Source organism: Polyodon spathula, chromosome 10 (genome assembly GCF_017654505.1).
Source record: "Polyodon spathula isolate WHYD16114869_AA chromosome 10, ASM1765450v1, whole genome shotgun sequence".
Lineage (NCBI taxonomy): Eukaryota > Metazoa > Chordata > Actinopteri > Acipenseriformes > Polyodontidae > Polyodon > Polyodon spathula.
In genome coordinates this window covers 7226733-7254511 of record NC_054543.1, presented here as the reverse complement: position 1 = coordinate 7254511, position 27779 = coordinate 7226733, and the positions used below count along the sequence as shown (strand labels likewise).

The 27779-nt window shown below is 40.5% G+C and overlaps 3 protein-coding genes across 5 annotated transcripts; 1 reads left to right on the top strand and 2 right to left on the bottom strand.

Annotated features, from left to right (window-relative positions):
* The first annotated feature begins 283 nt into the window (after positions 1-283).
* Positions 284-11140, top strand: fam149b1 (family with sequence similarity 149 member B1). 2 transcript variants are annotated; one of them, XM_041260886.1, is made up of 16 exons: positions 284-699; positions 1321-1434; positions 2077-2203; positions 2333-2475; positions 2862-2978; positions 3151-3324; positions 3665-3852; positions 4244-4386; positions 4937-4996; positions 6014-6126; positions 6324-6548; positions 7107-7230; positions 7555-7680; positions 8011-8092; positions 9199-9333; positions 9572-11140. In XM_041260886.1, the coding sequence occupies exons 1-16, from the start codon at positions 653-655 to the stop codon at positions 9646-9648; spliced, it is 1995 nt and encodes a 664-aa protein (XP_041116820.1). In that variant the 5' UTR covers positions 284-652; the 3' UTR covers positions 9649-11140. The 2 variants fall into 2 exon arrangements, with proteins under 2 accessions (XP_041116820.1, XP_041116821.1); XM_041260887.1 differs by lacking the exon at positions 4937-4996 and having other exon boundaries at positions 285-699; positions 9572-11138.
* Positions 11141-11188: 48 nt separating this feature from the next.
* On the bottom strand, positions 11189-14266 carry dnajc9 (DnaJ (Hsp40) homolog, subfamily C, member 9). Of its 2 annotated transcripts, none has more exons than XM_041260893.1 (6): positions 14171-14266; positions 13021-13242; positions 12790-12930; positions 12240-12494; positions 11753-11839; positions 11189-11586 (listed from the first exon to the last, which is right to left on the bottom strand). In XM_041260893.1, the coding sequence occupies exons 2-6, from the start codon at positions 13192-13194 to the stop codon at positions 11476-11478; spliced, it is 768 nt and encodes a 255-aa protein (XP_041116827.1). In that variant the 5' UTR covers positions 13195-13242; positions 14171-14266; the 3' UTR covers positions 11189-11475. The 2 variants fall into 2 exon arrangements, with proteins under 2 accessions (XP_041116827.1, XP_041116828.1); XM_041260894.1 differs by lacking the exon at positions 14171-14266 and adding an exon at positions 14098-14158.
* A 1378-nt stretch (positions 14267-15644) lies between these two features.
* Positions 15645-18338, bottom strand: ndnfl (neuron-derived neurotrophic factor, like). The gene is made up of 3 exons (XM_041262612.1): positions 18095-18338; positions 17295-17419; positions 15645-17171 (listed from the first exon to the last, which is right to left on the bottom strand). Exons 1-3 carry the CDS (start codon positions 18268-18270, stop codon positions 15811-15813), a joined length of 1662 nt encoding a protein of 553 aa, XP_041118546.1. The 5' UTR covers positions 18271-18338; the 3' UTR covers positions 15645-15810.
* Between the last annotated feature and the right edge of the window lie 9441 nt (positions 18339-27779).

Below are 27779 nucleotides of genomic sequence, written 5' to 3'. Positions count from 1 at the left end.
TACAAAGAACGTACATGTAAACAATGACGTCTACATGTCTTTACGTTAGACCCTGTTTACACGTTCCTACTTTCCGAAGTACTTAAAAAAGAACAAAAAACAAAAAAAAACTAGACTTCCCAGAATGAACTGCTGTGCCGTTAGCGCTGTGCACACAGGGACTTGAAGTTATTTTTCTCCCTCGCTCTTGCGTTATCTTTGCTGTCGCGACTCGTGATTAAGACTAAAAAACTACTACTCCCAGTAGGCTAGGCGGTGGAGGAGACTTTAGGTATCCATGACACCCCAGTTGTTGTTATTATGGTCATACTTTGAGGGTGGAGGGATGAAAACATTTAAAGGTGCAGGTTTACTCACCTTATGTTTCCTTCATAAAATCAATATAAAATAAATGTAGCATGTTAAATTTCACAAGTTCTCGTTTGCTCTATTAAGTTGTGTTATTGTTTTAAAAATATACATTTGAATATCTAGATTTGAGTGGTAGGCCTTTACTCGACCAGGGACTCGAGTAGGGCGAGTGTAAGAAGGAGGTAGGATGCTACACCCCCGGCGAAGGAGGAGGCAGCGGGGCCGGGGATCAGCAGATAGCGAGCAGAAGGAGGACTCGGGGATAACGATGTAATAATAATAAAAAAGCACTAAGAAAAGAATGATTTCCAGATACAACAGAAAGTCCGTGTCGCATAACCTCGAAATGTGAGTGCAATATGTCGATTTCAATCTGTATTCATTGCCAAGGTTTAAAACAAGGAAACACTGACCTTCATAGGGTAGACTAAAGCACCTGCCATCACACACACCGTTTTGGGTAAATGGGCTAGCCTTTGCATGATGACATATTAATTACAGCTGCTATTACATAAAATATACTATATATATATATATATATATATATATAATATATATATATATATATATATATTATATATATATATATATATATATATTCAGGACATATGACGTCAGTCCTCAATACTGCAGATCAGGTTCTTGGTTGGCAGGTGCTTACGGCTCCAAGACTTAACAAATTACAGTTTCAACACGTAATAGGCAAGACGTTCCTTTAATATGTAGCTAGTACAGACTATTAATGAACCATATACTGCAAAGATGGCAATAAGACTCCTATTGCCTAATTCCAGGTTTTAGTATGAGCATGATGGACCCCAGTGTATATGTAACAAGCTCGGGTGTGTCTTGTTAAACTTTTAAACAGGAATGGGTCAATAAGCTATGCAATAGGAGCCTTGTTTATATCGCTGTACAGCAGGGTATTATAATCCTTTCAGTAACTGTAACAATTTTTCTTTCCCCCAGACGTGGCCTATCTAGAAGTAGTTTAGAGCACCACCCTCTGCCGGACAATGATGATGAGTTTCTCCCAGACAGCTTTTTAGATGATGTGAAAGAGGCTGTTTCCACCTACAGCAGGTAACATTATTATTAGGATGATATTCCCAAAGACAGATAATACTGTTCTTGCAGTTAGGCAAATGTGATGTCAATCAGACAAACGTTTCATCTAATGCCTGCCTCATCTTGTTGTTATACGATGGATGAAGGCATTACGCAAAATAATGTTTTAAAAATAAAAAAACAACTTGGGCCTCAGTCATGTAAATGATCCTTGTTGGACTTCCCAGTGTGAGCCGCTACTCCCCTGACAGCGTGCTGTGAACAGTCACAAGGTGCTGCTTCTGTGAAGGGCGGGGACCAGCTTCTTTTTGTTTGATTGACTGGGGGAGACACAAGCACAGAATGATAATATGAAAGGAGTGGATGGGAGATGAAAAATGTGGGTCTGAGGACTTCTTACATTTGCGTTTTAAAAACGTATTGCTGTCATTTTTGTTTACATTTTATTAACATTTCCTGATGGTTCTGCATACATGCAGCTTGTTTCAAGTTACACTGTTATCCATAACATTAAACACTAAGATATACTTTAGTACTACAAAGAAACCTGGTAAATACAAATATAATTTTTTACTTAACAAGAAAGGCATTGACAAAAAAAGGTTTGATCAAACTGTACTGTTGTAAAACTGTTGTCTCCTGGATTTGCCCCATCAGTGAGTCCTCAGAGGACTGCCAGACAGTCACTGGAGCTGACATTGCAAACTCCTGGTCTGCCATCCAGAGTTACACTGGGACTGGGGTCTCCACAGAACGCAGCTCTGTCTTTTCCTGGGGCTACGATGTGAGTACAAGACAGCAGAGTCAAAGGGAAAGCCTTGTATACCGTAGGCCTAGCACCAACATCTCTGCCTTTATTGCTGAAAGCATTGTTTCACTTTTGCAATTAATAAGACAATGTTAATGTGTGTAGGAGTTTGACAAGGCAGCCTCACGGCAGGTGCAGCAGATGTTTGAGGAGATTGATGAGCTGCTGTACGAGGGCACAGCGATCGCACAGCTTTGTGGTCTGCAGGATGAGTGCCAGCAGTGGAAGTCACGGTTCCCACACCTCAGGTAAACCCTCCCCCTTTACGAAACACAAAACACTTGAGTCACTCCTCTGCCCTTTTATAATGTTTGCGCATGTTTACACCAGCAGATCTGCTGGTTTTCACGGATGTGACCTATCATGAAACATTCAGTGTAGATCTAGCAATTTAAGATGATCCGACTTTTACAGTAGTGTGGAATGGCTCAAACTGCTATTAGGAAATACAAATTGTTCTCTATAATCAAACTTTCCTGGCTTCATCTGTGCTTAGTCTACCATTAAACTTATACAAAAAATAAAAAATACACACACATTCACTTACAAAAAAGCACTGCACTCAACTTTTCATCAGAAAAGTGAAAGCGAAGTCAGAATATTATGGTGCTGTCTCTGCTGTGTGTCCCTTTAGGATACTGGGCTCTCAGGTAGTCACCCCGACTGATGAAGGATATAGGTGGTATTCTACCCCTGGGAGTCCAGCATACAGAACACCAGGTGTCAGTCACAGGGAGCGGGAATCCACAGAGTAAGTATCCTAAAGTATCCCTATAACTTGGAAGAGTATACATCTTTCTTTTTTCTTTCTCTTTTTTCTTTTTTTTTATTCCTTTTATATATATATATATATATATATATATATATATATATATATATATATATATATATATATATATATATCACATTTGGTGGATTCTCAGGTTGAGTGTTGTGGGGAGGAAGGCCCCTTTCTCCAGACCCCGCTCTGGCAAAGACCGTGAAACATCAAGACGTCCCTCCTCCCAGTATGATGGCTCCCGGGACCCCGAAGAAGACAGGGTGATTGCAGCAGAGGGGCTGATGGAGGAGTACTTGGCTTTTGATTGTAAGGACATGTAAGTATAATGCAAACATTATCAAATCCCAGACCAAACATTTCTAAAAATGTTTTTATTTATGATACAATAGGCCACGCTGTGCACATTTGACCAAAATCCTGAGCTAACTGGGTAATTTCATGGTGACTTTGTTGTACCACATGACATTGAAGTGCCTATATTGTGATTTACTGTTCATTTACTATGAGGCTGGGTCAGGGTGGGCTCAATGTAGTGGTAATGTGTTGAAGAATGTGGTCACAGTTTGTTTATTCATATGGTGGGACTTAATTTTGCTGAATGGTATGTGGAGATAACGCTTTGAAAATCTGCCCCATTCACTGATTGCCCCCCCCAGGGATGAGGAGGCTGCTGAGAAGAGGCTGGGCTGCCTCACGCGGAGACACAGGCTGGGGTTCCCTCCCATATCCCCCTACCGCTGCATGAAGGAGGCCGTGCTGGACGAAGTGTTTGATGATGTCTGGAGGGAGCTGGTGGGCTGCATGGAGGAGCTCATTCGCAGGCACTGGGAGGGATCCATCTCAGGTAACTGAGCTGATAATGCACTTTCACAAGCACAGTGCATCACCAGCGCAGATCTGGCACAGTGTATTTGTTTATTGAACTGAGCCCTAACTTAGTTATATATACATTAAAAAGTGCCATCAATCACAATGGGGAATTTAATATACATTTGATTCAGGTATATTACTCTTTGACAAATACATGTCTTCCAACATTATTATCCCCTCTATTGCTTATCTTGCTTAAATAGTGTTTGGAATTTGCTCAGAAGCTTATAGTTACCTTTTATACAGCGATATATGCATTTCGTAAGATTCCTGATTGAGTTACCATATTCAGAGAGATTCTGAGTTTTTAACTAACACGTGCATTCTTGAATTAATAATGTGTCGCTGTGTTATTGTTTCTGAAGACGACGAGAGAAATGCAGTGACCATAGCCACATCCAGGGTGGATTCGGAGAGCCCCTTTATGTTGTTTTCTGCCTTGCCTGTGGTTCTGCCCCGAGTGACCCAGTCCAGAGTGCCCCCCTTTACCCCCAACCTGCAATCACAGGTGAGTCACCCCCCTCTGAGATCACTGACAGGGTTAGCTGGTGCTGAGCCTTTTTAAAGTTTATTGTGGGAAAACATGATAAAAGTGTAGTAAAAGCATATGTAGTCCTCCTCTATATCCTATGATGAGTTTTTGAAATTATGGATTGTAAAATCATTGTGAAAGTATAACAGGGTTAAGCACATGTTAAGCATAATTATTTAATTGTTTTCGCATGGGAAAGCATGGGGAAATGTAAAATGACTGCAGATTTAAAATGGTAAAAAAAAAGTTCACTACTTGCCTTCATAACAGATTCAGTGAGCTGTGGTAAATAAGACCCGTAGAACTGGTTAATCTTTTTCCCAGTTCCAATCTATTAAAAAAATGTTTCTTCTTCTTGTTTTCATCCTTCAAAGTTTTTCATTTCATTAACTTAATCTTTTTTCTTTTCTTCTTTACCCTGGATTTATTCCATTCCTTTCCACTCTGTTGTGTTCCACACCACACCACCTTGTTATTGTCTCTCTCTCTCTCCTTGTCTGTCCCTTTTATTTTCACACTTGCAAAGTCAAAGAGTTCAAAGTCCACATCCAGACGGAAATCCAAAACGAGGAGAAAGCCTTCTAAAGTATGTAATTTTGTTCAAAGCATTCATTCTTTCAGCAATGGACACTTGTACCACAGTCAAGGAAATGTAGCTCGAAAGCCAAGTGCTAATTGTAAACAAGTGGTCCAAACATTAGCCCCATTTACCCAAGAATGCAACTCGTATTGGGTGCTATTTTAAATGCACATTACTGTACTGCTGGGACCTTTTCACACTGGCATATGTTAAAACGTTTTTTTTTTTTAAAGTCTGTCTTGACTGAAGAGTTATTTAAGATTTAATATTAATGAAACTGTTCAAGACTACTGTTGGCTTCTTTAACAACACCGTAGAAGATTTACTGGATACCACATGTTATTGAATTCCTGAAAAGCAGACTTTAAAGACAAAAAGCCACGGTAAGTCTTAAATTAATGAGTGTAATCTTTATGAATAGAGCAGCCTTCCTATTGCAGATTTATTTAAGTTATTATGCACCACACAATCTTTCTTTTTTAAGAGTCTTCTAACATAAGGCCACCAATCCACATTTCTTCAAAAACTCGGTCTTCCATCAGTAGCCATTCAGAGAGATGGCAGAACTTTATTCTGCTCATTTTGTTTGACTTTCTCAGTGTGCCCCATATAATTTGTTTTAATTTCTGAAAGTAACTGGTGATTACTAAAAAAAAAAAAAAAAAAAAACTAGTGAGGAACAGGTTAGGTACATAAAAAAGTACTTCCAGTAACAGACATTGTTTTAGTAATAAAAAAAATATGTTTTTTCTTTTAAATTTTTAAATTTAAATTTTAAATTTCTTTTTACTTTTATATTTTGCACTGAAGCACGTGGTCTTTAAATCTGTCGTCCCACCCCCCCGTTTTTTTTAAATATATTTTTTTATACAGAAAACAAATTCATTAGTTCCTTATATTGTACAAAATTAATTTCTATAATACATTTTTACGTTTTGGTTTTTGAGCGTATATAACACCGCTGCCTTGTTTTATTTCCTGGATTAGCCACTGAGTCCCCACTTTGATGTTTGTTCTTCCCAGGCTAGCCGAGCCCAGGCTGGGGCAGGAGGTCACCATTACAACCTGAACGACCTGATTGTGATTCACGGCATCCCCCTGCAACAGAGGAACCTGGCTGCCATGGACAAAACACAGTACGGCTTGCACAGCTCACATGATTGATTTATCTGCCTTTTTACTTATCTGCCCTTACTGTGGTCCCAACGCAGTCAGATACGCGACAGATTACTGTATTGTGTTGTATAAGCCAGTCTCTTACTTTGTAGTGGCGAGCCTGCAAGGTTCAGTTTCAAAGTAACTGCAATAAGCGTGTGTGTGCCTGTGTTCACAGGGAGCTGGAGGAGAGACAACCCCTGTGCCCTGGGTCCAGCGCTGTCCCGTCCAGTCGGCCTCGTCCGAGACGCATCCTGGAGCAGAGCAGCTCCTCCCTGTCACGCCCCCCGCAGTCCGCCCGCCGCCGCAACCCCCCTCCCCGTACCCTGCACCCCATCACCCCCGGCCTGTCCCAGTCTGGGACCCCCAGCTCCATGGACGAGGTCATCCGAGGAACACGACTGTGAGTATCTCCGAGAGCGATTTCTGGGTCTGCCTGGCAATATAGAGAAGAATCCCATTGCTTAAGTAGTCTAAACCATTCCGGGTTTTATTGAGAGGGGTGCATTAGACATCCAAGCAGTATAAGCGATAGGAGACCGGGCTGAGTGAGGTTTTCAACGATGTCTGTAGTGAGCTGGTGGGCTGCATGGAAGAGCTCATCCACAGGCACTGGGAGGGATCCTTCTCTGGTTACTGAACTAATAATGTACTTTTTTAAACGAGTACATCGCAAGCGTAGATTAGCATGCGTTCCTGTAGTTATTTGGGTTTATAATGGCACCTTAATGACATCACTCCCCACATCTTTGTCGCCTCACCAAACCATTGGGTTTCCCTCACCTGGTGTTAGTATAATGACAAAGTAGATTGTTAACCCTGTATCAACTCATTTATACACTGTGTGATGTAATTTTAAGTAAATTAGCATATCGTTTTTGGCATTTATTTTCAAGCTTGCACAACAGTATCAGAAAGATTTAATAAACTAAGAATTTGATTCAAACATTTTGTGTTGCAGACCCACAGCGAGTGATCGGTTGTCTTCTCCGCTGATGCCCCTGAGCCGAAACCATCGCCTGCCCCCGATCAGCTTGTGTGAACCAGAGCACTCGAACCCAGCACATACTGGCCGCCACCAGGAGGTACAGTGGCTATCGTTGTTTTCCATGTTGTGCACATACTGTTTTTAGTTTTGTTGTAGGGATATGTGCATGTTTGGATGTTTGTTTCTTTGAACATCTGTGAATGATTTGTTGAATTGATTGAGAAATTTGTAGACACTGCCATTGAAGTGCAGGTGTTACAGGACAATTTGTATATAATGGTGGGGGGAGAAAACATTCACAATTACAGATTGTTGTAACAAAACTCTGCTAGTAGTAAATATACGCACAGTGCATGTTAACTTGACTAACAGGTGCATTTCTTACTCCCCAGCTAAAGCATGTCTTGCGTTTTGTGTTTAGAAGCACCGTGGAACTTCCAGTCGAGCTCACAGCGCAGTGGTTGACGACATGGGCAGCCTGCCTCTCCAAGACAGGCTTCAGGGACCAGACCTCCACTCGCGGCCCAACACCACACATACCTTCAGGGTAGTGTACCATTCACTACCACCTCATGACAGAGTGCACATACACATCTTCAAGGCACTGTACCGTTTTCACTGCCTTGCCAAAGCACACAGAGTACTTTACATAGTCTTCCTCTGGCAATGGGAATTCTATTGTATTTATTTAATTCTTTCTTCTACTGTTGTGCTGTTTCAACCTGAATTTGTAATTTTGTTATTAGTAATAAAATAATTTGTGCACCACAGCGCCCTGCTGTAAACTAACCTTTTTTTTATTAAAAAAACAAAAAAAAAACAAATATATATATATATATATATATATTCTTTATTATTATGTTTGTATATTTTTCAGTCGGACACTCCTTATCGACGATCCTTTACTGTCCTCGATAACATAAACCAGACCCGCCCTGGCAGGGGATCTGCAGGTACAGGTAAGGGTGCTTTACGAAAGGGCTGGCATAAAGTCCCATGGGGTATAATATCCAAACATACTGGGGCTTATCTAAGCAAGTACTGAATTTTCATACTGGCATAGAACAAGCCATGGGGAAAAAGCTCTTATTCTTGTACAACTTATCAGACATTTCTAGTTTTTTTAAATGCATCAGTAAATTCACCCTTAGCATTATCTAGATAAACCACAGCATGTGTGGACCTTATCCCAGCCCTGTATCCCATTTGAAAGAAAATGATCTATCTATCTATCTATCTATCTATCTATCTATCTATCTATCTATCTATATATATATATATATATATATATATATATACACACATATACATACACACACACACACACACACACTGAATATACTGATGCACAATGAAAACAGTCTAAGTTTCACATCAATAGCTCAATAGGCACATACATCATGTTATTTACATTTTAAATAGTGAGCAGATAGGTTTGTTGATTGTTTGAGTAGTATTGTTCCTTGGGATAACAAAATATTGAGCTCAAGTCATCTGATTTCATAAAAACGGCAGGTGTTTAGTATTTGAGCAGAGTTAAAATTGCCAAAAAGAGTCGATTAAGAATTAAGAATCTGTATAAATAGCCATTTGAAAAGACATAATTTTAATTAACACAAGAACCTCTGGATAGACTGCTGTGGGATGTTCCGCCACTCTTCCTGTGCAGCTGCAGCTAGCTGGTGAAGGTTGTGGATGGCACTGGTGATTTGGTCCCGCAGACGTTCTATTGGACTCAGGTCTGAAAAAGCTGGCCACAGCAAGACCTCGACATTGTTTTCTTGAAGTTGTGCAATTGTAATTGCTGTTCTTGCATTAATTAAAATCATATTTTCAAATGGCTATTTATAGAGATTCTTCACGAACTCAAAAAAGACTATCATCTATTTGATCTATAGTTAGCCACTGTTAAATAGTTAGGGAGCCAGTAGATACTTGTTTAGAATCGCACCACACTAAATCAGTGAAAAAAGTTAAGGGGATCAGCATTAGCCAGCACATGTGAAGTTAGTTTACTGTTTTAAGCCAGTGTTTGTTGCCTTCAGCCTTGTGTATTGTTTTGCAGATTCAATCAGTATTGGGGTGACTGGGATCAGTCTGGGGATCAGCAGCTCCTCTTTCTTAGACTCCTTCCATCACCACCCACTGGGGTACTCCCCAATCGAGGATGAGGAGGAGAGCGAAGACCAGCTCGCTTCAGGTATGGGCGTGAGTTTGGTATATTCAACCTTATACGTGTGTTTTTCGCATTCAAAACAATTAATTACAAATGGATTGATTGCCTATGCATAGAAATGTAGTATTTATAATTGTATAAATTACTTATTTGCAGACAGGCAGGCATCATGAGAAATCAAAAGCAGAGTGCTTATTGCAAGGCATACCCAGAACTTGTTTTTAATGCAACTTGTTTCTGCGCTTACTCCTATTCTTTCCAGGTCTCACCATTCCTGTTCAGATACGCTCGCACAGCAGAGGTGGATTCACATCTAGAAGCAGCAGGCAGGGACTTTAGCAAGACCTCAAGATGATATCCCTCAGTCTACTTCTATTCTATGAGGCATAACCTCATGACCAGAAAGACTCCCAAGAAAAAATGTGTGGGGGGAGATATTTGTAAACTGCAAACTACAGTTTTTCTACAATTTAAATGTCTGCCAAATACAGTATGCAAAACAATCAGTTATTAAGCCATCTCAATGTATAGGTATTTTTTTTTATTTTATTGTGCACCTGATGTTAGTTTTATGATTTTTAGCCCATGATTTCCATGTTGCATCAAGGTAGAAGTGAAAGGAACATAACTGAGTATTATAGGAGCACTAGGATAAAATCAGTTTTATAAATAGTTAACTTGGCAGTGTCCATTATACGCAATTTTGGTTACAATTCATACCAAACTAGGTATACTTTATAAGTGATGGAAATTGAACTGCATACCTCATGGTCTGGGATTTAAATACTTTATTTGCAGCTGTCTTAACTGGTCTTGAGCTTGCTTGGAAGCTTTTAACTATGACTTTGATTCCAAAAAAGTCTTCTAGTGATACAGTATTGTAAGTTGGTTCTAGTGTTCAGTGTTTTGATTGGTTCATCTGGAATTATGGTTCTGTACTCGCTGTCTTTACCACACACAGATAACCACTAGACAAAGCAATGACATCTTAGCCAGGATCCTGGCACAGAACATACCAGTAACAATGGTAAGTGTCACATGATTTATCTAGAATCAGGAAAGAAGGGGCAGATGGCTAAACAACAAAGCTATAGAGGAGTCAAATAATAAACCTCACTATTCAAGCAACACAGCTCCATGATTAGAAAAATCATAAAAGCTGAAGCACAGATGGGAAAGTAATGACTTTAATTTGGGTCGTTTGCAGAAAAACCGACAGATGAACCCGATGATTCAAAACTAGTAATTCACAGGCAAACACCAAGAGGCTGAGGAAAAACCCTGCTACTGTAGTTTTGCCAGGTGTTAAACAAAGCAAACAGATCAATGGCAGTGATCAGTTCATACAAATTACTTTTAAAAGCATTTTTTGTCATCTAGTTATGTAAAGAAAAAAAACAGTCACTTTTTCTTTTCAATTATTCACGACATGACTGAAAGGTTGTATAAAAAACAATGGGATATTTCTATTATGCTTCTTGTTTACATAACCTTTTTGAAATACAAAAGACGATGACAAGTGCTGTAATGTGGTTACAAAATACAATAAACCTATTTTTACTGGAATTCAGTGCCTGGACAGTGCATTAAACTATTGATTTTAGGTGCTGTTCATAAGCTATTACCAGGATATAAGCAGTGGAAATGTGCAGGCTGCTGTCTTACAGAACCCCCTTTGTAAATAAGATGCAGATCTTAATAGGGTCACAACCAAGTTAAATAACAAATGGAATGGAAGTGGATGGCCAAAAAAGTCTACCAGTACAGACAAAACTATCGCCAATTAATTACAATTAGTATAAAAAAATGAAAATAATTTACGGACACCACCACTTAAATGCCATAGGTAAAAAAAAAAACAAACGGCTTACACACAGTGTGAAAACAGAACACTTTATAAAAACTACAATTGAATAAAGAGAAACATGTATACACAAATACAATTATCAGCTCTGAACACTAATACTTGAGACTGCATCTCTGTCAAAACAGGCAGAAAAGTCATCATAAACAACAAGAAAAGTTGGATGTCGCATAATTAATTATTTACTGGGCATCACAACATGGCGGGGGAAAGTGTTCCTTTATGTAACGAGGTGGAAGAAAAAAGTGTGCTTTTTAATATTTTTCGTTTTAAACTATTTACAAAGTGCTCTTATCAAGTTTTCATTTCTTCCCTTTCTTTCCAGCGCTTCCCTTCCCTCCTTTCTTGCAATATTTTGCTTCCAGGTCTGTCAGAAACGAGTTAGTCTCCTGTTCACGAGATTTCTGCCTCTTCTAGGATTTTGAAGAAACACACATTACTTCACATTCATTGCACTTTTCATCTGTAGAACTCAATTATTTGTGGGGAAAATACAACAATTCTAAAATGGCTTAAGGACAACTTTTTATTGTTTCTAAAACTCATAACATTTTTTAAAACAGCCCGCCCCTACTTTACCTGAATAAGTGCTTTCAGGGAGTCCTCACCATCGACTAACCCCATGTCCTTTGTCATTTTCTCTGCTTCTCTTTTCTCCCTGTTAGCCTATAGAACATAGGAAAACAGCAGTACTGTATGTTAAGACAACTTGGGTAAAATATCAAATCAATTCATTCGTAATATATAGCCAACATAATACTGTTAATGGAATACAATGACTTAAGATTCAAGAACTTGTGGTAAGTAATGTACAGCACAGTACAAAAGTTTCATTATCTTTGGTTGCGCAGTTATCCATACTAAATATATATGTACAATCACCTTCAGTCACTGTATTGGGGATAAAACTGAAGGGAAAAATATATAATCACATTTGAGTTAAACAACAAGGGTTGATAAAGAAATGAAGCAGCAGGAAACTGAAGGGAAAAATATATAATCACATTTGAGTTAAACAACAAGGGTTGATAAAGAAATGAAGCAGCAGGAAAGTCTGTATCCTTACTTGTCTTTTTCTGGCCGCCTTCTTTTTCTCGGACTCCTTTGTGAAAGCATCGAAGGCTGGGAGCTCTTCCGCAGCGATGGCTTTCTCAATGATCTCCCGGATCCGAGGCTCTTCCTCGTAGGTGCAGCACAGCACTGACACCATGATGCGGTCCATATTCCCCTTGTGATCCATGTAGCTCTTCCGGACATCCTCAGCCTCCTCCTCTGATCCCTTATACTTCGCCTCAAACGCCTTAATGTCATCCACCGTGATCTGAAGAGTCAAAGATTGTTAGGAAACATTTTTCATCTGTCACCCCAACGTGGATTGTACTGCACTGTTCCAAAACATAATTATCCTTGCTTAGTATCCGAAAAGTATTATATACAGAACAGAAAACTTCTATAAAAAATTATAAAAGTGAAAATGCTTTTATAATAAATCTGGACCACCTTATTTTTAGCGTGCACTCTTCACCTTCTATTTCTAATGAATTTTACAATCGTTACAATTCAGCACAGAGTAGTGCACTTTGCACACTTTGCAGTCCCACATCCCAGAGACCTGCCTTTGGGAACAGCAGCCTCCAGTACTCATCCCACGAGCGGTCCTGGCGCAGGGTGTCAGACTCTTCGTCCACAATGCCTTGTTCATCATACACTGCCCTCTGCTCCTTGTCGCTCAATACTGCATACACCTTTCCAAGGACCTGCCACCAGAAATCAAACACAGTTGGGTTTGAAACACTTGTGGATTATGTGGTGACAGTGTGTATGATTCCACATTTAGTTTTTTGTACCTGAAATTTCTCTGTGGCCTGCTCATTGTCAGGGACCCTGTCTGGATGAACCTGGAGAGAGACTTTGTAGTAGCCCCTGCGGATCCCTGCCTCAGACGCCTCCTTCTCCACCCCAAGAACCTGGTACAGGTTACTTGTGCCAAACAGCACCTCACAGCAATCCAGGAGACCCATTCTATATTAGAATAGCAGCAGCCTTCCACACCCAGCTAGAAGCAGGAACTGGGAACAAACAGGACACATGTCAGGCACTCCATGCAACACAAGTACATGCATGATCATGTTTACCTACATAGTAAATAAACAAATACTGATACAAATGACATCTGACAAAAACTTTTTTTTTTTTTTTTTTTTTTTTTTTAAATGTGCAGTGGTTACTTCACATCAGAACACTAACAAATATAATTATTATTTAAAGACGACTTTCAAAATGATCCTGCAAGTAATTCTGATGGACAGTTTTGGGGGTTGAGTTGTACAGATGTTACACAATGCTTACTACTAGCTATTATTAAACCGGTACTTTATGAACGTCTACACTTTATGTCCAAAACAATTGAGAGTTTTATGTAAAGGTGTTGGTATTGTATTTGTGGTCAGTGGTTTCTTTCTCCTTTGTGAAAAAACATGATCGTCATCAACCAGCATATATCTCCTAATAATAATAATAATAATAATAATAATAATAATAATAATAATGGTGGCGTTTTGTGCAACATAATACAACATACAACGAGTACAATTTATAATTAATAATATAATTCACAATACAGTAATTATGTGTAATACTCGATCCCATCACAGGCTTAAACAGGAATATCAGTATAGCGAGCAAATTAATTTAAAAAACACAAATATTTTACAAAGAGCATCGTTGAAATGGCAAATTCCTGCTGTTTACATTTTCCTTAGCGGTATCAGTTTGACTCTTACTGTTCTGGACTGCATTAATTTCATATAAACTGACTACAAAATACAGTGCGTAGCCAGTATAAAGTTGTTGTTTTTTTTTTTTTAGGCCAAAAACACAAAAAGATATAAAACACTACAGACATTAAGACTTGGTGACATTACCTCACCGATGTAACCAACCACTTGCACAGTGGAATATAACCTCAAACTCCTTATATATTTAACATGCAAATACCGGCTTTCTGTGTCAGTCTTTTCGTCTCCTCTCTGCAGCACTTCTCCCAGTCCTCGGACAACTAAAATTTGGCGCTAGACGTAATACGTAGATGTCTACGTGCGCGCTCTAGCCGGTGACAAGTGTGCGAGATATTAGTGCAAAACAATACTGTATAAACAATGACATTCTATTATAGTATACCAAGATTTCCCTAACAAAGACATTACATTGTGTAATACAGAATATCTTTGGTTGCGTATCTTGGTATAATAAAATTATCTTTATTCAACATATAAAGAGCCGTTCACCGGCGTCAAGCGTGTATGCGTGCGTGAGTGTCGTGCTGCCTCCCGACACCGAGCAACCATCTACGGGACGGTTAACCAATTAGCATTCTGAATGTAAGATTAGTAGATTAGCTAATTAAACACGTGTTCGCTTTCTGTTTCGTCTGAAATAAAAAAAACATAAAGCAGGTAGCAAAGAAAAGTCTAGTAAGTAGTGACCATTCTGTGTGCATTTATAGGTACGTTGTGATACCGCCACTATTTCTTTAAATTTAAGGCCAATAAAATCTAGGGTTATCTTATTTGTGGGTTTCTTACTGGCAGTACATTTTGTACCGATAATGTTTTCCTTCGAGTTTAATAACCACGACAAACCCGATGTTGTTCCCTAAACACTGTGGCTGATGAAAGGCGTGCTAAATTTCTCAACATTACCAGCTGCACGGGTCGTCTTGCTGCTCGTTTTTGTCAGCCACTTCACAGCTGTCTTGTAGGGGCTTTTTTTGTAAAAACAAGCTAAACTTTGGATTTTGTTGTACTAAAGCTGCTGCTTCTAAACCATTTAATTTTTTTTTTTGTTTCCATTTATCGCCGCCACTTGAGTAGCGACGGTTTGTAGCCAAAACGATGATTTACTAATTAACATATTACATTTTAAATAGTACATTATTTTACATAGCGCCACTAGAAACAGGCAGGTCTCGTATCAAAAACACTTGAGCCAGTTTCAAGAGAGGGGGTTGTCAAGTGTTATTAAATAAAAATTGTAAACAGTATTTTCAAGTCTTGCAGTGATGTACACGTGATACATTTGCATTCTAAATAAAACACATGGGAGATTAAATATGTATGATCATAATTATGGGGCCCCTAGTTTTCTGGTGGCCCTAAATTATAGATATAATAAAAAATAATAACACAAAAAACTTGTGTAATACTAACACTTGTTTTATTGTAAATAGAAAACATTGAGGAAAATAACATGTTACACTACTTATTGAATAAAAACATGTAGGTACTGTATAACACACAAAAACATCACATACACTATAACTTGTACAGTAATACACAACTATGCTGTTTGGTGAATTTCATTAATACTACTACTATTACTACTACTAATAATAATAATAATAATTAGAACATTTATTCAATGCAGCACTTTATGTATCAAAAACTGACAGTTGAATTCGGTGGTGGTTTTGATTACAACGGCTAAAATCTATTATTTTTTTTTTTTTTTTTAGAAAAGAAATAAATGAAATGATGTGCAATAACAATCCGTACAAAAACATACACTAAATAAGAAATAACTATTTACAGACCGACTCCAGTCCATTAAGTCATATATGCATACGTCAGCCAGGAAACTCAACACGCTTTCCTGGTCCTCACCACTTTACTGTGGTACTTGACTGGGAATCCCCAGTGTCCGATTAGATACACATCAAACAGGTAAGAAGTGCCCGGCTCCAGCCCTGTGATGGTAGCTGTGGTTACTGCTCGCAGAGGGTTGAGCTCCTGGAAGTATTTGCAGAGAACTTTCTCCGCTTTCCTTCTAGACTCCGGCCCTGAACACCTGTCATCGTCCTTCTTCTTCACCTGTTGCAGTTGGGTTTCAGCAATCCTCTTCCTGTAGACGCAGTACTTGCTCCGTTGCTGGGTTCCCAGCCAGGCCAGCGTGACTGAATCGCACGTTCTCAGTTTGCTGAAGGACTTGACCTTCAGGCTCTCTGGCAGTAGAGGGAAGGCTGGCTTGTGGTATGCAGTGGAGGCTTGGATTTTAAGAGAAGCCCCAGAGTTTGATGCAGGCTCCAGCTGCAGAACGTATTTCGGCTTTCCTTCCAGCAAGATCTGACCAAGCCCATCCACCACCTGAGAGGCCAGCGTTCGCCCCTTGCTGGTGATCTTGACCTGTACCTGCCCCCGTGTGCAAGTTTGGAAGGTGAACTGTGTGCTCCGTTGCCAGCTCTTGGGTCTAAAGCTGTATTGCTGCTGGGGCATCTCGAGGTCCACCCGTGTTATCTCCCCATCTATCAGCTGAACCACCTCTGGCTGAGGCTCTGGGAGAGTGTGGGCGATGGTCCCAGTGTACGTGCTGCTGGTTTGGTTCAGTCTGTTGACCACAAAGACATCAAAGTAGTATTGAGTCTCCGGGAGGAGATCTGAAAACGTGTAGACATTGTCTGTGCCAGTGCAGACCCCAGTTACAGCTGAGCTTTTATCAGCGGAAGATTTCAGTGCTGTATCCTGGCCAGGATGGAGACTGGTGGATATTTCAGAAGAACCATGCCACCACCAAGATTCCATGGAAGATAGCTTCTCCTCCTCCTCCTCCTTGTGCTTCATAGCGGTTTCAGCTGCACACAAGCTCTTGTAGTTATGCCAGCGGTTGACCAGGAGGCAGTAGTGGAAGTCCTGCTGCTGACGTTGCTGCAGGACTGAAGGACTGGGCTCCCAGGAGAGGGTCACGCTGGTCATCCCCACTCCGACTGTGTCCACCCGGGGGTCCGAAGGCAGCTCGGGGATGAGTCCGCGGGGCCTGTCGCGAGTCGTCAGGTACATGGTGACCTGTGTGTCCCTCTCTGTCGACAGAAGCATTATCGTGTAAAGGGCCCTGCTGGAGGAACGGCCTGTGAATGTCTCTGCTGAGTTCCCTCTGTAGATGAAGAGATCCATCACAGCCTCTGAAGTCCTCCAGTACTGTTCAGGCTTGCTCTTTTTAGATTCCACTAAAATCAAAATGCATAAAAAAAGGTAAATGGCACATTCACATCAATGGGGACCAGTTTAGCCAAGAGTTAATTATTCAGGAGCAAGTAACACATGAGTAATATCTGAATGGAGATGCTCACAGTGCAGTGTACTGACGGGCTTTGCCAGGAGTGTCTTGGCTGATAACCTCCATTCAATGGGAACGTCGCAGGGAGTCACTGTGATGGAGTAAGGAGAGCGGGCTTCCTGTACTGCAAAGTACCACCTGTGGGTTCAGAATCAGGAAAGAATGACTACAAAGGTTCTATCTAACATTCTATGTGTATATAGCATATGCTTAAAATCTTACGTGACATGGACTGCCATTTGCTATGCAGAAAGCAAACGTGCAGTTTTGAAAGAAGCACATATTATAGACACATGCATTTTAATAAAATATATATATATATATAGAACCTTTCATAGTGGACCACCATCACAAAGTGCTTCACAAGATAGTGAGGAACAATGCACAATACATTAAATACAGTGAAATACAGGGCATGGTACATTAAATACAAAAAATAAATAAATAAATATGCAAATACATTAAATACGAGGCTAGGATGTGGGTTCATTAAAGCTCTCAGCATGCACACCTAGTTTCAGGTGCCTCTTACAGGAAGAACTTTAGTTTACCAAGTATGGAACCAGATGACCATTTTTTATAAATGAAAGTATATGCTTCTTTCAAAACGGCACAGGTGAGTCCTACAGTATGTAACAAATTAAAGTGCAACACAGGTAAATAATGATTTCATTTATTTATTTATTTTACAGAAATGTGGTAAACATTTAAAAAAGCACACCACCCCTTTTAAAAGGCGACCTTAGCAAAAGCACAGGAAAGTACAATCGGGGGCACATCTCAAGCTTGCACCCAGCTGCAGTGTGAACTCACCTCTTGGGGCTGTTCCGCTTGAGCTGGACACTGGTGATCTTACTCACAGGGAGCACTGGGGAGGGGTACAGCAGCACCTCGTTCTCGGGGTGCACCCCCCCCTGGGGCCAGTGGCACCGGCAGACTGGACTGCACAGCAGAGAGAGCAGCAAACAGCAGCTGAGGTACAGGGCCATCCCGGCACAGCACAGCAGAGCCAGGACACCTGTGCAGAAGAGCGAGCCAGAGATCCTTAGCTGTGACAACGGGCTCCTGAAAATGCCAGGCTGGAGTAAAACCCTGAGGTGGCTGCCAGCTTTCTCAGAGAGGATCTGCTTTCTATGTCTCAACAGTATATTACTTGGTAAATGGCATTGCATGAAATGAACCGTATATGCAGCAGAACTTAGAATACGTTGTGTGCATTAGAATACTTCAATGCCCACATATCAGCTGCTTTACCACCACATTCAATCACAGACGTAGCTGTCAAAAGCAACGACGCTGGTAACAGCAAACCTTCCAACATCAAACAAATATGCTAATGAAATCCGTCGTGTAAAAGATTTGAATAAAAAAAAAAAAATAAGGGCAGGATAGAATATATTAAATTACAGCACCTGATTACAGAACACCCCTGGGATTCTTTCCCACCAGGGGTCGCAAGAGGGCGGTGCGGCAGACCCGAAATAACATCTCTCTCTCAGCTGTGCTGCTCTGCTTTAACTGATTTGGGACCTGCATTTACATAAAAGTATGCTGCAATATGAATTTCAAAGAGCTGGAGGCTGAAGGGTCCTCCAGAGACACTGCAGGGAAAAGAAATTACTTTGGAAGCAGTTCCCCCAGTTGAACAATTACACAGCAGCCACAGTAAACAGTGAGGGGGTTTTAAAAATGAAGGGCTTGCTGTTTTAAAGATTATAATTACAGGTGTGTTCAGATCTTGGATATGAAATGGAACTGTGGATAACTGTATTGGTTAGGCTTATTATGGGTTACTTCAGAGCAGACTTAGCAAGAGCCTCATTTCTGAGTTTGCTGCCTGCACAGTCCTGGTCATTTTAATAGCACTTGAAACACCGGGACTGGGTGCAGATCATGTAGAATTCCTCCCCTACATTTCTCAGAACAAATCACAAACTTGTCAGAAATATTTCTCCCCCTGTCCTTAAAATAACATCAACATTTAAATAGATACAGTACAAATCAGTTGTAACGGTGCAGAATGTGCCTCTTCTAGCATCCTGGTTTTCTAGCTAGCAAAAAAAAAAAAACAACAAACATCTGTCTTCTCTCTCTCTACTCAGTGGTGTAACTTTGGTTTCAAAAGTGGGGGGTGGGAGGGGGAGTTTCTGTGGCTGATGCATGCATAAAGATGATTCTATCTGAAATGAGGGGAACATGTTTCCTGTGTAAATTACTCATTTTACAAAGCAATATTTCAAGACAGAACATTATAGTTTAACAGAAATCTACCCATCATCTAGTCTCCCCTCCATACAAAGACTCTGTACCACATTGATCCACACTCTTACCTTCACTCCCTGAAGGACGAGAAGCAGCCCAACTTGGAATCCGATTCCTTTCTTTCACCCAGAAATTATCAAGCTTTGAGAATTACAGCTTTTCCTATCAAATACTTGGTACTGCAGAGATGGAATTCGTTTTTGAAAACATAAAACACAAAACCCAGTGTAACTTCAGTTCTTTGTGGTACGGCTTGCATATTCTAGCCCTGTCAGCTGAGCCCAGCAGGAACGATCCTGTCTGTGTGTCGCTGTCTGACTTCAGGTCCCCTGCAGTCAGATAAGGAGCCTGTATTCCCTCAGGTCCTCTTGAGATCTGACTGGTGCTGACTAGTGGCTAATGACTGGTCTTTCAAATGAGCCGTGAACGAAGTCAATCTCATTAACTCTGCTTTGCAACCTGGCTCCTTTAGATTACTATTCAATACACGTTCATCCTTCATTATAAAACACTCAATATTAGCAGAATATCTAGCAATGCTAAAAAAGTAACTTTAGATAATTATTTGACAGCTGTTGAAATTAAATACTATTTAAAATATTGTATGTGCTGGTTTAGTAATTTTCTCATAATCTCAATGGAACTTTATAAAGCTCTTAATCTTTAAATGAGAACTCAATCCAGAAGAATATGATGACACACACACACACAAACTGCGTTCAACCATCTTTACTGGTTATTATTATTATTTTTTAAGTTCATTCAGGATTTGCAGATTTTTCAAATATAATGCTTTACATAAACCACTGCATCCTGATACCTTTTCTGAAGACCACAGGGTGTGATTGCAGCTAGACCATTGGAGTGAGTTGGAACTACAACACAAAGTGATTAGGTGTTAATGATTAGGTCTGGGAAAGAAGCAGCAGTGACTTCTCATCTATATGGTTGTCTTTCAAAACTGCTCATTCCATACTGAAGTATAAAATAAAAGCAAAGAGCCAACTGATCTTCATCAAGGGGTGATCTGAAAGGTTACAAATCTACTGTAGAAACAAATAACCTTCTGGATTTTCAACATGACATGCATCATTTTCCTTCCACAAAAACAGTGCAAGTGGCACACTGGAGGTGCAGAAGCTGTGATCACTAGGGTTCTTGTGTTTTCCCAGGACAGCTTACTAAAAGAAGCCATGCAACATCCTTCGTTCGGACTGCAGGGGGGGGGGGGGGGGGGGGGCATGCTCATTAACCCTTTCAACTTTGCCAATGCAACCTTTGTAATTCTGTAACAAGCGGGACATTTTACATTTCACGCCCAGCTTGTCCAAGTCTCCTCTGATTTGAGCCTTGGCCGTTCGGCTGCCTGGGTCAAGGAAGTGTGCTGCTGTGATAACAATTGCCTTCCAAACTGAGCTATGCAGCACTTCCACACATTTTTTAACAAATGCACACCACTGTGACACAACACTAAGCTGTGCAACCAAATGGAGGGTAAACAAGCAATAGAACCATCTTTTGGAGCAACTCTCTTAAGTTTGCTGCAACACCGCAACCAAAAACGTTAATACAATGTATTAAATTTCAACAACACTTCAACAGCTATATGTTACTTTCAACGTGAGCACAGTCCTCAGTCTAATGTGAATAGCTAATAGATATACAATGACTGTGAGAAAAGGGAAACTGGTATAGTTAGCGCAACATAGCCCAAAGTTTATTAACTCGATCCTCATGAGTTACGTCAAATTATGAGAACGATAATTACTTAAACCAGAAGTTTGACTTCTGAATGTTGATTAACTGATTTTTTTTCAATTGGTTTAAGCAAGTACTGTGATGTAAACAAAACTTTAAACTTTAGTTATAATGGTCTCTTAAACAGCGTTAATTACAGATTCAGATCATGTTATTAATAAATGCTATTGTGCATGTTGGTCAGGGACCCGTCTTTCCTATACTGCAAAAAATCCAGTGGAACTGGTGGAAAGTTCAACATGTTTTTTGGAGTTCAAAACAAAATCATTCTTAGACATGTCATTGTGCTCTTTTAAAGTGTATTTCAGTTCATCTTAAGGGCGAAGTCTCTGTTTCTTGCAGCTGTTTGCAGAGGAGGAGAGGGTGAGCTGTCTACAGGGTGGCTTTGTGTCCTGTTGCTCATTAATTAAACTAAAGGACAAAGGAGCTGTGAATTCGATTGCCCCCCTGGGTCGCTACATTGTGAGCTCAACAGTAACACTCTCCCTGTTCTGCCTTTGCACTACACTTACAAAAAAGCTTAAGAAATCCAGTTGGGATATAACCCCAGTGTATTCCCCTGAAGAACACCAGCAGAACCATTGCCAGAGCACTACATTACCAGCAATGCCAACATGATTGGGAAAACTGAACATGAGCTGTTAGTCAGTGCTCCTGAATGATGCAGCGGCACTGCCTGTCTGTCTGGTGCTGATATGGTACAGAGGTGTGTACTGTGTGTTCACTGGTAAGGACACTGCGGCCCCATTCTCAACAGATCACCCCAGTGTAACAGCCACCATTGCCCCACAGTAAAGAGCCATTGTCATTGAAGTGCCACTGCATTGACCAATGGTCATTCTGTAAGGGTCCTGAGGTTTCGGGTCTGTTTAACTGGTGTCAGATTGACATTTTTCCTGTTCTGTGTCATGAGTCTAAAAATCAAATACATATATATATATATATATATATATATATATATATATATATATATATATATATATATATATATATATATATATATATATATATATATATATATACACATATACATACACACACTATATGTGAATCCCTAACAAGCACTGGGAAAGCATGTGTTCCATATTGTCATCATGCTTATTGGACCAGTGTTGTAAAACAATGTATATTAAATCATTTGTCCCTACCAGCCCCAAAACTAAGGGCAGTTGAGCAGGTATTTCTTTCCTTATGGTCATTCTTTAGTAATTACAACACACATGATTTGTTGCTGGCCTCAGTCATCGATGGGTTAACTGAATTCCCTTTTTTTCAAAACATATCATCAACATCCCATCTGTTCCAGCGTCACTCTGCGACTCCCTGATCCTGCTCCTCTGGGAGACAGCACAATACCTTGGAATCAGAATGGGGGGCACACAGTGGATGAGGAGGAGGAGAGCTGAATTATCACTTAGATTTACGGACTGGGAATTAACCGGGGGGGGGGGGGGGGGGGGGGGTTAGGGTTAATGAGAAAAACTATTAGCAGATAGTATGCACAGGAAAAAAGCTGCAGGCTACAGTGGCTGAGCATGTTCTTCTCCATTTCAGATTTCCAGGGGAAATTGAATATTAGGATAAACAACTTATTGGATTATCTTTTGGTTATGACATGGGCTTGAGACATGGCCATGAAGGGGCCAAAGCAGACTAAATATGGACAAATCTGAACGTCCATTTTGTTCTCAGTAAATGGTTGATTAGTTTGAATTTATGAAACTAAACTACACAGATTTGTTAACTGCAAAAGTTACATTTTGATCATCCCTTCTGCATCTAAAAATCCCCTGTGCTTTCCAGAAGAAACCATGCTGATGCTGATCATTTTTATCAGACCAACGAGAAACTTTCAAGATGGCATAGTGAGTTTGAGAATAAATATCTTCATGCATTTTACATTATGATTGTGCAAAATTTTATTTAATTTATCTGGTGGAACAATTGGCATTCCTTTTATTTACTCTCTTTGTTAAAGCAACCTTTTTTTTTTAAACATGCCTACCGCTACATACAGCACATAACACAGATGTACTGCAGTGCATATGAAAAGCATTCAAATATAAAATACAATGAAACCCACAGTAAGCTACACAAAGTTATACTACTGCACTATAAAACTGATTTTAGGATTCACCTGCTGTGTTGCAAAAACTCCTATTTGCAGTGATTCACACAATATATTTATGCAATATATAGTTTCATAATATATCACTTCTTGTCTGGTAATGATCCTTCTCTATAAGTCATTATTAGTGACTGGTAAATGAAAGGTGCTTGTCTGCCTGCTGTGCAATTACAGAATCCATTGTTTGTGATGTGACACAGCCGGCTCAGCTCCTAATTGCTCTTGTATTGGCTGTGATCAACTGCTGCGTTGAGTACTAATCAATTACCCACTTGCTGTAACAGCTAATAGCTTCTCTCTAGGGGTGGGCAGAACTTGCCACGCAGACATTAATGCAACATAATGTATAGACTCCAGGTGGAGTCGGTCACTGTGAAGAAAAATCCCATTGGGGAACAGTACATGTGTAAATAATGACACGTGACTGGGTTATACTGATACAGTACATACGGACGTCTGCTATGCACTAGACAAAACATAGTTCTTTCAAGCACTTGAGAATCTGCATGGTCAGATGAGCAAAAAGGGCTGAATTCAAGTTTTGAATTCTCAGCCGTTGTGGTTGAGGGATGAATGTCACTGGTTTTGAAGGTTGTTATGGTGACTTACACATGAACTGCTGGAACCAGATCTCAGAGCGATCCACCAGGCAGCCTGTCCACTCACTTAGAGTCACCTTCTTATTGCTGTCTGCATCACAGGACCTGCGAACACACAGGCGCAAGCACTCATCACACTGCCTGCAAACAACAGCAAGCCATGTGGATTCACCACAGTGCATTCCAAAATGAACTGTAGTCCTTTCTCCACACGAGGAGTATCAGTGTGGACTCTCTTGTTACCCTGCAACAACGGGTACAGTTTGGTTAAACAAACATCACAAGGTTCCTATTGAGCCCTCTTAAAAGATGACCATGGTATTTTTGCACTGTTTGCCCATGGTTATTCTATTTATTTACTATAGTTTATCCTGGTTTGCCGTGTTTATTAATATGCTTTACCATACCTTGCTATTCGTTATTATGCTTTCCTATGCTTTCCCCTACTTTCCCTGTGCTTTACTACACTTTGTGATGCTTTTACTATGGTAAACTTTTATAATGGACAGCTCAGCCATTTCAGCGGATTGGACTTCTTTGTTTTAAACAGGGCTCCCTCCGTCATACCTGCTTGCAGTGTGCTTTAGTGTAGTTTCCAGCTGTATTTCTTTTATGCAGTTCTTCATTCAACTTCTTCCCATTGCCCTGGCCCATCTGTTTGTCTTAAAAAGCAATACAAATCTGAGACGACACCTTCTGCCTGCAGATCAGTCCAAATAAACGGAAAAAACTCACATAAAATATAAATGTAAAGTCACTGAGTTACGCACCCCTGGTATAACACTGACTTTGTAGTAACACATCTGTGTTCAGTTTCAATAAAAAACAGATGCAAGAAGCCTGCTTCTGCTGGGGTGTGGAACAAGAAGCTGAAATTGTAAATGAAAATAAAAAACAAAGTCTGTGGTTGAATGCGGTCTAATACAGGAGCAATGACAGTCAATGGCAACGCAGACTGGCGCAGCACATTGGCAAGGCGATGGCTATGTGCTAACAACAATGCTACAGTAGCTCAAGGGCAGCTATGGTGGTAGACTGGTACCATATTTCCATAATTTGACAGCCTAGTGGCATCACAATGATATGAACCGATACAAACTGCTGGTAACCCATTGCAGGACCATTGCTCTGGATCAGACAGGAGGATCACTGATAATGAAGCAAGGATTGGTTGTTTAAAAAAAAAATAGCTGTGGGTTGGAAAGTTCTACCAAGACACCCCTCAATTATAAAGGCAAATGTATTTGAACAAAAAGTTATTTGGAGCACAAATCAGAGGAGAGCAAACTGGTTATCAAATCTGAGTTACCGTTCCTTTAATGGGTCTTATTGTGCACAAAAAACACACTGTATTCAAAGGTAGAAAAGCACTCATGTGACCACCTAGTGAACAATAATTCTGCATTAAAACCTGATCCTTTCTGTGTCTTCTTTGCCAGGGTTTAGTCTATGCTGTTTTGAGCTTTTCAATACCGGTGAAGTGTTGACCTAACTGTTCAGAGACCACCTGTCAGTGCTTCTCTAGCCTTCTTATACAGACCCCCAGCTTGCTGGAGCACAATGGGATAGACTCTTCAAGCCTTGTAAATAACCCGTTCTGTTCAAAAGGACAAAATCACGTTTTTACAACTAGAGAAAAAAAAAGAAAGCAGGCATTTCATTTAAGGCAGTTCATGGAAGTATAGGTTGTTTATTTCCCATTTTATAACATGAAAGGTTGTTTTGTTTTCTTTACAGTTTGAAACAACTGAGTCGTTTACACTTAAATGTGCTGAAAATCAGCTTGCATGCTTTCAGATAAATTCCTCTATTCCACCCTGTTCCAGCCAAATAGATTTGCTGGCTGCTAGGAGCAGGGGTCCACTCAGTACAGGTGGCTCCACTTATAAAGATAATATTATAAGGTATGGTAAAGCATTTTTGAAAAAACATGGAATACTAGGGTTAACTAAGGTACATGCATAGTATAACCATGGGAAAAGTGAGGTAAAAGTGCAAAACTACTGTGGCACACTTTTATAAGGGTCTATATACTGCGTATACACAGTCGAACCACAGATAGCTTACTGTGGAACTTCTAGTCTGCAGAAACACCAGCAGGAGACACAGATGCAGAGAGACCAGCATCTTCATTCATTCAGAGCTTTCCAGACTAAACAGGAACCAAATAACAGAAACATTGCAGGACACGGTTATAATAATAATAATAATAATAATAATAATAATAATAATAATAATAATAATAATAATAATTGGCATGTCTCTCTGTTTGGTAGGATAAATGTTAGGTAAGCATTTCTTCCTCATTAAAAAGTGCTTGACATAAAATAAAATAAGTAGTGTATCATTACTTGTTTTAAGAAGCTGTCACTTCCATGAATGATAAATGAATTACTATAAGAACATTACCAACAGTTTTATAGATTGTGCAGGCAAAAAAAAAAAAAAATCTATTTCACACCACAAACAAACATTGCATGGAAAAAGTATTTTTTAGACACACATATATTTACTGTATTTCCTTACAAAAACATCTTGACACAATAAACATATACATATATATATATATACAATTCTATATTCTGTTATAATATGTACAGCATATTAGACAGACAAGGATAAGCCTACCAGAGCAGAGGATGAATTCTCAATACAGCCAGTCATCCCATGGTCTTGCTTAGTTTCACTCTGTGTAATCCTCCTGTAGTTTCTCCTTCTCCCCCCCCCCTCTCTCTCACTCTCTCTCTCCTCCCTTCTCTCTCTCACGATACAAAACCTCCGTCACAATATGACGTGTATCACAAGTCATCAGAACACAATTAATCACATCATCCTGCCACCTACAGTATACTATTACATTGCCTACTGAGGTCCAAACCAATACCAATAACACCAGTCACACACACACAGGGCAGAAGAGGACACAAAGCCATGATACAGGGCAGGGGCCTAGCGGTGCTGTTGGGGTTGTGCCCTTCCTTGGGGAGAGTTCTTCCCAGGTCCTGGCTTGGCGAGGGGGGTCTATGGAACCGGTGGTGAAGCACAGGGTGTCCTAGTGGATGGTGGCGTGACATCAGGTGAGGCAGCTGCTGGGAAAAGAGGCCCCTGCTGCTGGCCCTGGTCCATGTTACGGGGCAAGGCGGTCGCGGTGGAATACCACTTTCCGATTCTGGGCGAGCAGTTGGACCTAGTAGACCGCCTCTCCCTCGCAGGCCAGGACTGTACAGAGTCCCATTCAGGGTGCATCCAGTTTCGGAGAGTGCCCTTTCTTTCAGCTAGGCCTATAGACCCAGACCAACTTAACTAGAAGTGATGGCCTCTCTCTCGCTCCGCTCACGTCTTTTTCAGTAGCCCTTAAAAGGACTGCCACTGGTGGGAATTGGGGGGGGGGGAGGGGGGGCAGCATGGGCGGCTATCACTGCTCTTGCATTTGGTTGATGCCTTACTCTTGGTGTGCATCGTTTGCAGGAGCCCTTTAAAGGGCTGGCATGTACCACAGTGCCCGCAAAGGCTGTTGCACTGGGTGGGGTGGCTGGTTCATCCAGGAGGAGTGGCAGGCCCGCTCCAAAAGTCACGTCCCCTTCGCTAGATCTAGCTACCCTCTCATCTGTTGAAGGAAGTCCAGCCCCAGAACTCCTCCCCTCACATGGGGATAGTAGTCCCGTCACCGCCCGCAGCTGCACCACCATGGCTGCCCCTTTAGCCTGACTGGCCTGGCCGGCCTGCTGGAGGATGTCAGGTATGACCAACG